Source organism: Nyctereutes procyonoides, unplaced genomic scaffold, assembly GCF_905146905.1.
Source record: "Nyctereutes procyonoides isolate TBG_1078 unplaced genomic scaffold, NYPRO_anot_genome, whole genome shotgun sequence".
Classification (NCBI taxonomy): domain Eukaryota; kingdom Metazoa; phylum Chordata; class Mammalia; order Carnivora; family Canidae; genus Nyctereutes; species Nyctereutes procyonoides.
In genome coordinates, this window is record NW_026575131.1 from 9,107,590 (window position 1) to 9,121,862 (window position 14,273).

General features: G+C 46.1%; 1 protein-coding gene across 2 annotated transcripts in view; it reads left to right on the forward strand.

Annotated features, from left to right (window-relative positions):
* The window catches only part of SRGAP3 (SLIT-ROBO Rho GTPase activating protein 3), a 249,479-nt gene that overhangs the window by 205,677 nt on the left and 29,529 nt on the right, over positions 1–14,273 (forward strand). For both annotated transcript variants that reach the window (XM_055344234.1, XM_055344236.1), the window contains exons 12-14: positions 1,282–1,384; positions 6,529–6,589; positions 8,321–8,398. In XM_055344234.1, coding sequence (XP_055200209.1) covers positions 1,282–1,384; positions 6,529–6,589; positions 8,321–8,398 — 242 coding nt within the window. The remainder of the gene's footprint in view (positions 1–1,281; positions 1,385–6,528; positions 6,590–8,320; positions 8,399–14,273) is intronic.

Genomic DNA, 14,273 nt, shown 5'->3' on the forward strand with positions numbered 1-14,273 from the left:
ACTTGGGGGACCAGGTCTTTGCTTGTCACGTGTGGACATTATCTGTGCCAGGCTGGGTCCCCACTTGTTGCTCCCCAAATTGTGAACCAAGCCATTTGAAAATGAACTGCCTCTCCCAGTTAGGGGGCCTCCTCCTAACCTCAGAAAGCCCTTTGCCCTGGAAGGCTGGCAGCATTGAGTCAGGCCAACTTGGGTGGCGAAAGATGAGCAAATAAGCCAACACAGGTATATGCATGGTGAGCAACTCGAAACTGGTCCAGTGTTTGTGGCTGTTTGACTGTTCCTGATGAACTGTGGTATGGTTTCCCCTCCCTGGAGCCAAGAGTGGAGCCCAGGGAATGGAGATCCTCAAGTAAAGCAAGACACTTTCAACCTGACCCAACAGGTCCTCCACTGGCAAGGGTTAATGGGATGGAATGAGTCCTTGGCTGGAAGTGAGCAAGTGGTCTCAGGCTCCATGACTGGTCTGGTGGGAAAAATCTTGGCATTGGAGCCAATGAGGCCTGAGTTTGGGGCCTGACACTGCCAGCTCCCCTCTTTAGGCCTCAGCGTCTGCCTCTGTAAAATGGGGGTGTCCATACAGGAGTGAGCTGACATTAAGTGTAATGATAGATTTGAAAGTGCCTTAATCAAAAGTGTACTTGACTAAAGCACAGGATATAATCATCACCCCCAGGTCACCTGGGGACCCCAAAAAAGCTGTAACCTCCCTCCAGGAATCAATTTCTTCATCTCTAAAATGAGAATAATAATTGCCTGGCTCTTAGATCAATGAAATAAAGATTAGTCAAGTGCATTAGAAATGCCGAGAGGCATTAGAAAGATCAGTACCACGGTACATTGGGAGCTGAGACTTGGTGATGAATTTAAGCCAAGTAATGAAAATTAACCCTTCCAATCATCATTGAAAGTCTCTTGCTTTCTCAGGCTGCAGATTACACCTCTCTCCCCTGGTTCCTCCTCCATCTGGTCAGCTTTGCGGGATGACAGCCTCTGATTGGAGTTGCAGTGGTTTCCTGGATACATACTATTTCCCTCTTGTGATCTAGAATGCATTTGTGTTACACGAGCGTTGCTCCTGCCTGACATTGTGGGTAAATTAAGATCCCTGTAAACATCCAAAGGCCTTCAGATGGAGCATTGGACACCAATGTGCTGGGGGCTCAGGGGTTTCCATTTGCATTTTGTGTTCTCCTCCAGTCATGGGTTTTAAGAGCGTCTTTCCCAGTTGTATGTTTGCGTTGGTTGCTTTCTTGATTTCTTTTGTTCCGTTTTCCCTAGGCCCCCCTGTCTTCCCCCTAAACCACAGAAAATGAGGAGACCTAGGCCTCTCTCAGTGTGTAGCCATAAACTATTTAACGGCTGTATGGAAGCGTTTATTAAGGTACTTGCTGGGGAGCCACGGAGTCCGCGAATGCACCCAATGTAATGGCAGCCTTTCTCCACCTCCTCCCCTCGGCCAACAGCCCTGCCCTGAACCAACCGGACCTTTCAATTGTGCCCTGGGCCAGGCCCTGGGGCAAGCTAGTTCCTCACTGCAGCCTGCTCTTAGCTTTAAGTGAGGGCTTCTGAAAGGCAGAGCTGCTTTTGTCTCTGACCAGTTGATCCTAAGTGCTTTCCTGTGATCCTCAGCCCCAGGGGAGGGATAAGATCACAATGCAGCCCAAGGAGTCCAGGTGGGATTGAGATGCCAGCGCAGTGGTCCCCCCACCAGCCATGCTCTCCTGCTTCAGTGACTGTGGTCCTAGCTAGGCCCAGGGACACTTAGAGAAACCACCTTACCTCGCTTCACATCCACACCTCCCAAGAGATTGGTTGGAAGCAACACAAAGAAAATCTCTTGGGTAGCAGTGTGTTTTTATACAAGTATTTTTTGGTTGAGAATATACCGGCAAAGGAAACACATAAAATTTTTTTGAGAGAAAACTCTCCTACCTTATTTTGCTTCTTGTTAAGCATTTTGAGAGGAAAGAGAAGAGCAGAGGTAGTCCCTTAAGAATTCCAGATTAACCCTGTACATCCTAAACTAAAAATGAAAGTGTTTCAGCCCAGGAAGTTTCTCTTGTCTCCTGGACGCTAAGGGCACAGGATCGAGGCATCCCAGATAGAATGAACGACCCAAGGCAACTGAAGCTGGCCATAGAGTTGCAAAAGGTGACAAGTGGGGGAGATGCTTGAGGAACATGAGTCAGGGGGAACAGGGGGGGAGGTCTCTGCCAGTTATTTGAGAGCCCTCCATTTTCCAGTGAAGACACTTTCTGCAGAAAGGATAACTGGTGTCAGTCAGGAGGAAAGTAAATGCTCTTGGACTTTACTGGCGATTTTGGAGTCGTGGAGGCTGCCCCTCCCAGACACTCGCTCCTCTGTCCTGACACACTGTTCACAGGAATTGCAGGATGGGGGTGAGGGAGGGCAGAGGGCATGCATGGGACTGTGGGCAGGGCCAGCAGCTGGGGCTGCACAGCTGTCTCTGCCTGCGGGCTGAGGTCTGGGGAAGGGACAGGAGGGGCAGGGGGTGGTGGAACAGTAGGGCACCAGTCAGGACCATCCAGGGGTGGGCACCAGCAAGAGCTGCTTTAGGCCACCTCAGAGGAGTGAGGCACAGAGGATCCCAGAAGGAGGGGTACCACTGGGTGCATCAGGAAAGAGGTACTGTTTGGAGGGGACCCCCAGGGAGCAATTTGCATTCCAATAGGTCATGGGAAGATACAACTGAGTCAAGAGTCCTTCTTTCCTTTTCTTCCCCTTCTGTTGCCACCAAGGCTTCTTCTCATTCCCCCTTGTCCTGGGAAAAGCCACTCTCCGTAGCTGAGAGGGGACTGAGGTGCACATTGGCTATTCTCCTTGCTCCCAAGGAGTGTAGCTTATGCTTAGGAGGTTTTCAGCACAGAAAACTGAAAGAATAGGCTATCCGGGACGAGCACACTGTGAACTCCGCATGGAAGCAGGTGCAGTGAGTGCTCAGAGCAAGAAGAGCCAGGAGCCCCAGAGCACAGGAGGCTGCTGGTGAGGCTTTGAGGGAAGGATGGGAACAGAGTAGAGGGGAAGGAGCAGGACAGGAGTCCCTGAAAGGAGAAACAGTGAATGAAGGCTCAGAGACAGACATGCCTTCCTGAATTTGCTCAGCTCTTTGGAGACAGATGATCCATCAGGGCACTTGGAAGGAACTGACTCTTACCCAACGGGACTTGAGAATTAGGTGTTCTGCTTAATGAAACAGTCTTTTATTAGAGAGCTCCTACATAGAATGTGTGACTGTCAGAAAGTCTGACTTTATCGCCCTTGATAAACACGTCACAGCTTCAACCATGTTTGCCCCTTGGAGGAGGTAGTCACTTGGGAAGCCACATTCTTATTCTAAATATATCATCATTGGTGCCCTTGGTCAGTCTTCCTTAGAGCCTGATGCGTGGCCCTGGTCAGTGGTGCCAAAACCTCATATTAGAATGGGCATCCTGGCCATTGGAAGGAAAAAGGTCATTCACTTCAGCTTTGCAACACCACTGAAGGGACAGAATGGCCAGAGGCATATGCTACGGGGGTGCTGGCTGACTGGCTCTCAAAAGCCACTTAGCACGGGTCATGTGGTTGGAGTAAGTGCACACTTAGTACCCTCAAGGGACTAGGTGAAAGGATAAACACTTATTTGACTAAAAAAATCAAAAGAAAAATGGTGTATCTGTTAAACACAAGTGCATTTCTTTATGGTCACACTGCACTTTTACCACATACCGTCAGGGCAGTTCAACAAACTCTTCCACGAGAAGAGTGTAACTCGCGCGTAGCAGGGTCTCACCCTCAAGGATGGTTAGCTTCCAGAGACAGTGGAAAGGCAGTCATATAATATATTCAATCCTTCAACGTTTGGGAATGGAATTGAATTTTCTCTTGAAGACTCTGCATGAAAGGAGAATGCCCAGCTTTGAAATGTCAAACCTGTGAACGGCTTTTCAGTAAAATGACGTTGCTGGAACTCTGTGATTATGAGCGTTTAGTGGGCCAGGAGAACATCCCCAACTTAAGAATGACGGATATGTTGATGGATTTCTAGAATACTTGGAATTGGCCTTTTTCAGAATCCTTGATTTTTTTTTCCTTCTCAGAAGAAAACGCAATTTTTCTTTTAAATTTTAAAGTCCATTTAAATGTTATCATAAATTTTGGGAGTGAGAATTCCCCACCGTGTTTCTGTAAGATGAGAATATTGATTACCTTCCTTATGAGTGTGTGACGAGATCAAATGAGCTAATATGTGCCATGTTTCTAGAGTGCTCCTGGCATAGAGTAAGTACTATGGAAATGCTGGCCATTACTGTGGTCACTAGCTTTTAGGAGATTGCTCATAGAGTCTCATCTGATAGACTCTTTGTTCAGTTCTAGGATTCAGGTAGGTTTAGCCAACATATTAATTCCAGTTGTGGAGATGATGGGGACTGGACAGATGACACCAGCCAGAAGGTACACACCCTCACTTTCTCAGGTCAGCCTCTCAAGGAGCCTGGATGATATGTAGCTCCCACCCCAGAGCCTGACCTGCTGCACATGTGGGAGAAAGAACACACAGGGCTCCCCTGAAAATGGGTAGCTTCGTTGGCTTTAGTGAAAGTAAAGGCTCCAGTTCTACCTGCAAGATCCTAAAAGCGTTTTGGCTCTACTGTCCTCCCTCCTCCCAGGCCTTTCTCAGCTTTGGGGTTCCCTGAAGTGTTCTCACTGAGAGTAAGAAGGAGAGCAGAGCCAATGGAGACCCAGGAAAAGCTACCCGGGGTGTTTGGTAGGAAAGCATGGGAAGCTGTTTGAATTTGGAAGCAGGGAGATCCCTGTCAGATTGTATCCAGAGGGCACCCAATAGACACAATCTTGGTGAAATCAGCTTTGTACTAAGAGTGAGGTTTCCTGAATTGACTTCCAGGGACAGTGTCACAGTAGATGCCTGAAGGTGTGTGTCCCTCCTTCTTGTGGATAGCTGTGCTAACCTTAGGGGGTCTTAGGTAGGCCCCTGCCCATTGGTGAATGAACAGCCCCTGTGTCAAGGAGAAGCTAAAGGTGGGATCAGGAAGGTGCTCAGTACACACCATCCCTGTGCTTGACAAGGATTGATAGAGGCCCCTTTGCCACCCAGTATCCATGGCAGGCCCACCAGCAGGCTGGCCAGGGGCAGGGTGCAGACTCTTAGGTGGCCCTGAGGGCAGGGGTGGCCCTCCCCACCAGCAGGCTGGTTGGCAGTCCCCCCAGGACCGTTGCTGGCTGCCATTGCATTTCCGCGTTCACGGACTCTGAAGGATCTGCTTACTCTAACTGATCTTACTCCTGCGTAATCTTTTCTTTTTCTCCTGCTCTGCTGCCTGTTTATTTTTTGTTATCAGAGGAAGAAGAAATGCTCGAACCAGGAACCAGGTATTTACTAGAAAGGTCCGTTAGCCCCATTCAGCTGGATGGAACCTGTCTGTAGTACTGACTTCTAGAACAGGACCCACCTCGTGTGTCGCCTCAGGGTCCATTTTATCCTCCTCTCCCCCTGACTGTCATTAACCAAGGAGAGAGTTCACAGGTGGGGTGTGGAGGAACTGCAAAGGCACCGAAATTCGTGGGTTGTTTTTTTTTTTTCTGTCCTTTTGCAAGAACATACTACGTGTGCCTTGCTGTTTCCTCGCCTGAGGAGGTTAGTAATTTAATTTGGCCCCTTTTAAAGAAAGTTTAAGAAAGATTTTGGGCTCTTTAAGTGACCCGGAAGAATAGGTCAACCAATCACGGAATCCAAGAGAAAACTAGCCCTTGCCCAACTCTTAATGGCCACAGGCCCATCTAGGAAAATGTAATTGAAAATACACTCATCCCCTGCCCCCCCCCATGTGTATGTTTAGAATTGCATCTTATTCAGCAATTTTGACTAAGTTGGCCATTCAATGGTCAGTGGCTCACATTAGCTGTTCCTAGTACTTTCCCTTGTAACACATTTATTGTTAAACAAAGTATCTGCCTGGATGTTTAGGTTGTAACCCCATGAGGAGACTCGGCCCCCTTTCTCAGAGCTCAAAAGGACCCTTGGGGCCATCCTTGCTTCCCATAGTGTGTTCTTATTTCAAGCATCAGGTACTACAGTGCTAGAAGGAGGCCTTGATCCTGCCTTTTTATCCTTGAGCACTGAGAGGATAGGGTTGAGCGGGGGCAGAGTGGAGAGGAAGGCAGAGCGTTCTTCAGGAGCCAACGCCAGCCCCTCCCTGGGCAGTGGCTTCCTCCCCCTCCCAGATGTGCCTGTCAAGCCTTCTGAGCCCTGATTTCTTCCTAGCTAAGTAAGAAGACAGAGCATTTCTTGAAAATTATCGTAGCTATGCCTTTTTCTGCACATAACTGAAGGTTTTCTATTTTACCTGTTTGTGGAGACTTTAGGATTAGCAGTTCCTTGCTTATTTTCCTACTAATCTGATGGTACTAATATTCTGGCTTGAGTTTATTATCTGTGTTTGCAATGTCTTTTTTCCTGTGTTGGTTGCCAAGCCCAGTACAACTCACAATTTTTTTTTCCTTAAGGATTCAGGACAAGCTATACCGCTTGTAGTCGAGAGCTGCATCCGGTACATCAATTTATATGGTAAGCTCAATCTTGGGGCAGTGTTTTCAGCTTTCTCCAGAACAGGTGCTGGGCTGTTCTCATAGGAAATGAGATTTTAATTCATCTTGGAAGATTTCCTGTTACTCCCCTGCTTCCTAGAGAGAAAACACTTCTTGGCACAGCTGCTATGCTGAGTGCTCTTTTGAGCCTTGTATGTCTGGGGATGAAGGTGGTGGTGAGAAGACCCAGAAACTGAAAAAAACAAGGATCAGGGAGGGCCTGGATAGGAGAACCATTTCAGTTCCTTCGTGTCTCCCAGCTGACCTTAGAGGTCTGTGTTTTGCATACTGAATGTAGCTGGGCAATCAGTCAGTTCACTGACTCTACTAAGTTCCATTAAGGAAATAAGAGTGTCTGGGATTTGCTAACCTTGGTATCCCAGAACTTCCTTTGTGCTTCCATCTATTCATTCATTCACTCCTCCAAAAATGTATTTTCAGAGTGCATAGCAGGCACTGTTCTGACAATGAGAGTATAAGCATGAATAAGACAGTAAGGTACGGGCCCTAGGCAGCTTACATTACCAATTAGAAAGGCAAGGAAATTAAACAGAGAAATAATAAAATTTCAGGTAGTGATAATGCCAAGAAACTGAATGAAAAGGGGATAAAGAATGGCTGGAGGGTAGTAGGGCTGTTTTGGCTAAGGTGGTAAGGAAAGACAGCTCTGTGGGGGTGACATCTGAGTGGAAGAAGCCAGCCGTTACACGGCAAGTGTAAAGGTCTAATATGGGAAGGAAGGGAAGTATGACTTGATGGGAATGAGCTAGGAGGATGGGATAAAAGACACAGGTGGTAGAGATTCAATATTGCTTAGGGAAAGACATAAAAAAGCTTTTTTAAAGCACATACTATGTACAAACCAAACTAGGAATAAAGCCATTTAGAAGTAAACACTTTTCTAAATTATAATGTGAGAGTTATTTTATTTTATTTTTATTTTATATTTTTGGAGAGTTGTTTTATATAGAAAAACTGAATGCGAGGGGAAAGATCAGTCACCCCATGCCCATGAATTCCCATTCAAGATGGGATAGCCCCTTTAATTCCTTTAATTCTATAGGTTACTGTTCAGTCCTGTAGCTTCCAATCCTGTGTTGTTACTGTTATGTCAGGTATCAGGGTCTCCTCCTTATTATGGCTTTGTAGAAACACACACACATGACACACAAAGATTTCTTTTCCTTAATAATTTAATGTCCCCAAGCCCCTTGACCCACAAGCTCTAGACTCAAGCTTTCCTGAAAGGAAGAAAATATCTGTATAGGTAGGGGGTGGGAATGGTTGAGTGTATGGTATTGATCATTCTTGCTCAAAAACTCTATGGCTGTTAGACTGAAATGGCATTTGTAAACTCAGGCCAAGCTACTTGGTGCCAGTGTACCTGGTGAACTTGGTAGGCAAAGTGCATCTTGGCCAAATTGGAAGTTATTCACTGGTTCCATGTTGATATAAACCTCTCGTGGCCTTTTCCTTCAAACCCCAACAAGAAGTCACAGACACATAAAGCAGGATGTCTCAGAGTATTGGGGCCAGCTGAAATTCATTGCAAAGGCTACTTTTGGGCTTCTGCCAGGAGATCTTTATTGGGAATGACTCCTGTAAAGAGTGGTGGGAGAAAGAGACAGGCAGTGGGGAGGGTCATCGATGTGCCCAGTGGTCAGATGAGCTCCAGGCATTATGGCATTTTCTCTTTGTTTGTTTCTTTTAGGACTCCAACAGCAAGGGATCTTCCGAGTGCCAGGATCTCAGGTCGAAGTCAATGACATAAAAAATTCCTTTGAGAGAGGTAGGTGCAGAGTCACCATCTCCAGCTTGTGTACATAGGAAGCCAGGATGGATGTTGATGTATGTCTTAGAGCCAGCGGCGTGATGGAGCTGGCTTGTATCCACATCTTTTTCCAACTGGATTCAGTGCCTGCCCCTTGATAGCTTGAAATCAGCCAAGGCAGGAGTATTTACACCACAGAAATTGGCAAATGCCAACATCTTTTCTTTGCCTTTTTCCATCTAAAGAGTTAGCTGTTAAGCATTTACTAGCACACATGGGCAACTCTCTCTAGCGACGTATAGTAGTTTCTGGGAAAGAGGGCTGAGTAAAGCACTTGAAATTACAATGTGAGTCTATAAATGCTGCTATGTTTTAGAAAAGTTGGAAGAATACAGATCACACTGGGCGGCTTTTAGAATATCCTAATTCTTATTGTTTTTTTAATGCAGTATTTTGGCAAAAAAAAAAAAAAAGAAAAGAAAAAGAAAAATAGTCTGAGGACTCCAATCTAAGCCCATTTCCCTGTAGTATATCATATCCCAATTTACAAAGCACATTCTTACCCCTCCTTCTCTGTGATCTTCCTAACAGTCTTGGACGGTATTTGGTTTGCCCCTGCTTCCTGTGCTCTGAGCAGGTCTCTCCCCCTGTTCCAGCCCTGAAATTCTCCCTCCCTATTACCCTGCTTCCTCTGGAGTGGCAGTCTCCTGAGGAAACTCACCCCTTCACTATTTTCCTTGATTCCATCCAAGGTCTAGCTCTAGAGTGGAAGAACCAACTCTGTCAGCCCCAAGCAGTCAATGCCACAGACCCCCATAGCCCTTGGCACTCTGGCTTTGAACCGGGTTTAAAGAGCAGGATTTGGCTGATTGTGGTGCCCGGTGTCCTCCTAATGTCCTGCGGAGCTTCTGTTTTGGAGTTTGCTCTAGGATTTTGGGCACTTAGAACCAGAAAGCCCCAGAACTTCCCTGTTCCAAACTCTTACTTGTGCATTTCTTGTCCTCACAATGAGCAGGCTTCACTGAGCCCTACACCGTGCTGGGTAATGGACTAGGGCCTAGAAATACAAGAGGAATAGAAGACAGCCATGACTAGTAGGGAGCCAGTTTAGCAGACAACAGAGTAAGTACTGGGGGGGACATCTGGCTGGCTCAGCGGTTGAGCGTCTGTCTTTGGCTTGGGTCGTGAACCCGCGGTCGTGGAATTGAGTCCCACATCGGACTCCCTGCGTGGAGCCTGCTTCTCCCTCTGCCTCTGTCTCTGCCTCTCTCTGTGTGTGTGTGTCTCTCATGAATAAATAAATAAAATCTTTTAAAAACCAAAGAAACAAAAACAGAGTAAGTACTGGGTGGTGTGGGAACCTCTGGCCCACTTGGATGGGGTAGGGAGGAGTAGTAAAGCCAGAGAAGTCTTCCTGGAGAAGGAAATGCCCAAGCTGAGGCTTAAAAAGTATGAGCCAGAAAAACTAGGGAAAGGTCATTCCAGACTAAGGAAACAGCATGTGCAGGAGGCCAGAAAGCATGAGGTATCTTCCATCAACCTCCCTGATGCAAGTGTCATACATCATTCCCTGAGCTTCTCTTGACAACCCTGCACAGCCCAATCCAAAGTTTTGTTCATTTCTCCCAACTCCTTAGCACACCTGCTACCTTGTGTTCATTGTAAATGAACAGAACCATGGTCTGAAATCTTTGCTGGTTCTATCCTCTTGGGCTCATCTCCTTATACAGAATTCCTTAAATCTTGGGTAAGCTCACTGCACAGTGCCTCCAGCCTGGCGGCTGCCCCCACCTCAAATTTCCATTTCACTGTATTCTGTAAGTAACTTTCTTGTACCAGGCAGTCCAGCCCTATCTCCGCCCCAAGAGCACTGCTTTCTTTCCTTCTTGATCGTGCTTTGTAAGGTCAACACCTCTGCCCCTTGCTGGGTACCTGTTCCCAACAGGCCTCAGGTCCCCTCAGGCAGAGCCCTGTGCAGCAGGGATCACCTGACCCAAATCTCAGCTGTAAAAATGTTTTCTGCTTTTTCTTTGCCCCAAGTATGCCATTGGCTCCTCTCTCTCTCTCTCCATCATTCCAGAGTGAATCTCATTCTTGAGGCAGGCTTGTCTTTCTACTCCACCTGAGCCTATGGTGAACTATGGCTTATTCTTTAAAAAAAATAAAAATAAAAAAATTGTTCCTGGTATGTCTCTTTTAGAAAAATCCATTCCTGGCTTGTGCCCAGATTTCCCATGTACTCTTTTCTGCTTCTTGATGTTCACCAACCAACTGCTCTAGGTTTGGCTCCTTACTCAGCTGACCCTCAGGGTCACCTCCCACCTCTCCTGCAACTGATAGCTTCCTGCTTCCTGTGCATCCCCTTTCCTGCTGCATTTCTCTGCATCCCCGCCAACCAGGTGACCAAGCCTGGGGAAGCTCAGCATTTCTCTTCTAGCCCATTCTTCTCTCCTACACGCTCTAACTTGGGACTGAATTTTCTCTCTAAACCAGCACATCGTGCATTTTTCCTTTTTTCCCTTTATCTGTTAAAATGTAAGTCCCTTGGGGCACCTGGGTGGCTCAGTGGTTGAGCGGCTGCCTTCAGCTCAGGCCATGATCCTGGGGTTTTGGGATCAAGCCCTGCATTGGGCTTTCTGCGGGGAGCCTGCTTCTCCTTCTGCCTATGTCTCTGCCTCTCTCTTTGTGTCTTTCAGGAATAAATAAATAAAATCTTAGAGAAAAAAAAAAAAGTAAATCCCTCAATCCCTGCAGGGTGCCTGTCCTTTGCCATTTGTTCAAAGAGATTTTGGTCTTTTTCTTTGTTGGCCCCCTTCTTTCTCTCTTGAGTGAAGTTCTTGCCTACATTCCTTGTATAAGGCTGTTGAAAGGAACATAGATCTGTTTTCTTTAAGGTTCTGAAAAATTGCAACATGTAGGAATTCATTCTCGGCTTATTCCTAAACCCACTTTCTTTTACTTCTGACACAAGTCAACCAGGGTTTTAGTTGAGATGGTGATGATAATGATACGATTTTTTGCTGTCAGTAAGCCTTAAACTCATCACGCAAGTTTTGAGAAATTTCTGGAAAAATGAAGGCGAAATATCACAAAAAGGCAGAAATAGAGCCATGCTTTGCTGTTGTCCCTCAGGCCAGTTTTCCTGGGAAAACTGTTTTTCCCCACTGTCCCCTTTGTAGGTAACAATGAGAGAGCTGCCAGGGGTCTCCCCTTATGTGGAGGGGAGGCTGGAAGGAGAGTCAATGGCCCTTTCACCCTGTACAGGTCAGGATAGGGTTTGGATTTGAGGCTGAAGTCATGGCATATAGGGTTTGACACATTCTAGAGCTGGGGGTTGTCATCTTGAGGAGTCTTAGAATGACTTGGGAGGACCAGTGTTCACAGAGAATAGTCCTCGTGTCAGAGACCACCTGCAAGGTTCCTGCCATGCACCCAGTCTGGCACCAGGTTTCCTTAGAGCCTCAAAGCACACAGCACACACTGTGTTCACACTCTGCCCTGGATGCAGCCCTGCCATAGAGTCCTCAGCAGTGCCCTGGTGACCTGGCCAAGAGTGCACTGTAGAAAGGGCTATTGGGTAACAATCCTCCCCCCTCCTCCCCAGGGCATTAGCTAGCCAAGTATGAACACAGCATTCTCTCAGACTTGCCTAGAATTTTAGCTGCAATTCTCTTCCTGGAGGAAGACATCATTCCTATAAACTATCTTGCTCCTCCTGAGCTCTGGAATTCCAATTATTCCTGGAGCCAAAATGGACTTGCCTTGCAGAGAGCCAAAGGCCTAGGCTAGGAAGAGAGAATATTTGGAATATTTGGGTGGTTCCTTTTATGGAACAAGTGCTTTCTGGGAGGAAAAGCAAGAGCAAATCTGTGTGTGCATGTGTGGTGTGCACATATGTAGTATATGGGTATGTATGTAAAGTCCATATGTTGGTCATGCTTGGTGAGGGGAGCTAATATGCACTATGGAGGAAAAAAAAAATCTATGTGCTTTTGAATCATGAGACCCCACAGGTAATATATGGTAATAATAGGGAAATAGCTAATTCTAGTCTAGAGTTTTTGAGCTTCTCTGGTCCTTCGGAGAGGACTCAAGGGCTGGTACAGGAACAGAGAGGGGCCTTAGGACAGAGATGTGGACCTCTCCTCCAAATTCAACTAAGATAGCTTTTTATGTGTTGAGCATTCAAAGAAACATTTTTCTTGAAAAAGACAAGGGAAAGATTGGGATTCTGCTCTGAAGGTAGAAGGAGGTAAGGAGGGAGGGAGAGAGGGAGGTAGGCATGTAAGCAGACAGACAGACATTGGTAAAAGGAAAAACATCTTCCTGGCATTATAAGACCTGGGAACTGTTGGTGTCTGTTTTGACTATGTGAATGTGGGCAAGTTGTTTTGCTTGTTGGGCCTCAGCTTTCTTGCGAGAGAGAATGGTGGCGTTGGAACCATGCCTTCCTGGGCGCCATGCAGTGCTCTTGTGAGGATTAAGAGAGATTGTGTGTGCGAATGTGCTTCTCACTTGAGAAGTGCTATATCAGTATAGGCAATGATTTTTTATATTTTTTCCCCTCCTTCCCCACAAGGAATTCTCCTGTTCTCCTGTGGGGATATCTGAGAGGTGGACCTATGGAACATCAGGGTCAGGCCGCCACGTAGTCATTCAGGCTGAGCACAACACAGGGGGGCTCAGCCGAAGAGGGCAGGTGGGAACTGAACTCCAGTTCATGCTCTGAAGCCACAAGACCTGGCTTAGGAAAGGAGGGGCTCCCTAATTAATGTTACAGTATGTTGGGGCTGGCAGAGGCCCTGGCAGTGACATGCATTCTTTTCCTACGGAGGTGGAGTAAAGAGATCCAAGTATGGATTTCTAGCTCTGCTCTTCACTGCTTGCCAGTCTTAGAACAGTCTGTGGGCTGTTCTGGGAAAAGGAGGGAAAGCCCATGGTGCAGACATCTGTCAGCACCTCCAGGGAGGGGTTGGATTGTTCTGTGCTTCCTTTCACCTCCTCCTGTGGAAGCTGGGGGTGATCTCGTTGAGCAACTCATGATGAAATTGAAAAGTGATGCTCTCCTGAAATATCATTTTCCCCTGGCCAATTGGAAAAAAAAAAAAAAGAAAGAAAGAAAGAAAGAAAGATTGACAGCATTCCATGGGCAGGGCTGCAGGGCTGTGGAAAAGAAGCCTCTGTTGCCAGTAGGAATAAAGAATGGTACAGACCCAGTGGGGGAGAACTTGGCTCTGTCTGGTGAAACTTCATATGTCTATACCCTTTGACCCACAATCCCACTTCTAGGACCTGACCAGAAAAGCAGCTCCACAAAAAAAAAAAAAAAAAAAAAAAAAAAAAAAAAAAATGCCCAAAGTTATTTGTTGTGTCAAAGTTTATAATAGCAAAAGATTGGAAAGAAGTCAAATGTCTATAGGAGATTGGTTGACTAAATTGTGATCAATCATGAAATAAAGTACTTCGCAGCCATTTTTTTTTAAAGGAAGAAAAAGGAAGATCTCTATGATACAGAGGGATTTCTCATATTTATTATGAAGCAAAGAAACCAGTGTATGTAGCAGTATCGTATACTACTTATATTTTGTGTTAAAAATGAAGGGGGATGAAAAATTCTCATACATGTATTTGCTTATTTTGATGGAAAAAAAAACCCAGGGCAAACCAGAAACTGATGAAAATGGTTACATGTAAGGCATGGAGGAGAGAAGGATAAGAGTAGGGCTTGGCTGCATGTAACTTTTTATCTGGTTTTCACTTTTGGACAATGTAAATGCTTTGTATTTTCAAAACTACAATTTTTTAAAAAAGAATTTCTAGGAAAAAATCAATCCCTAAAATTGAATATAATTAGAAACAAGATGTGTATCAAATTGATCATCACACAGAGAGT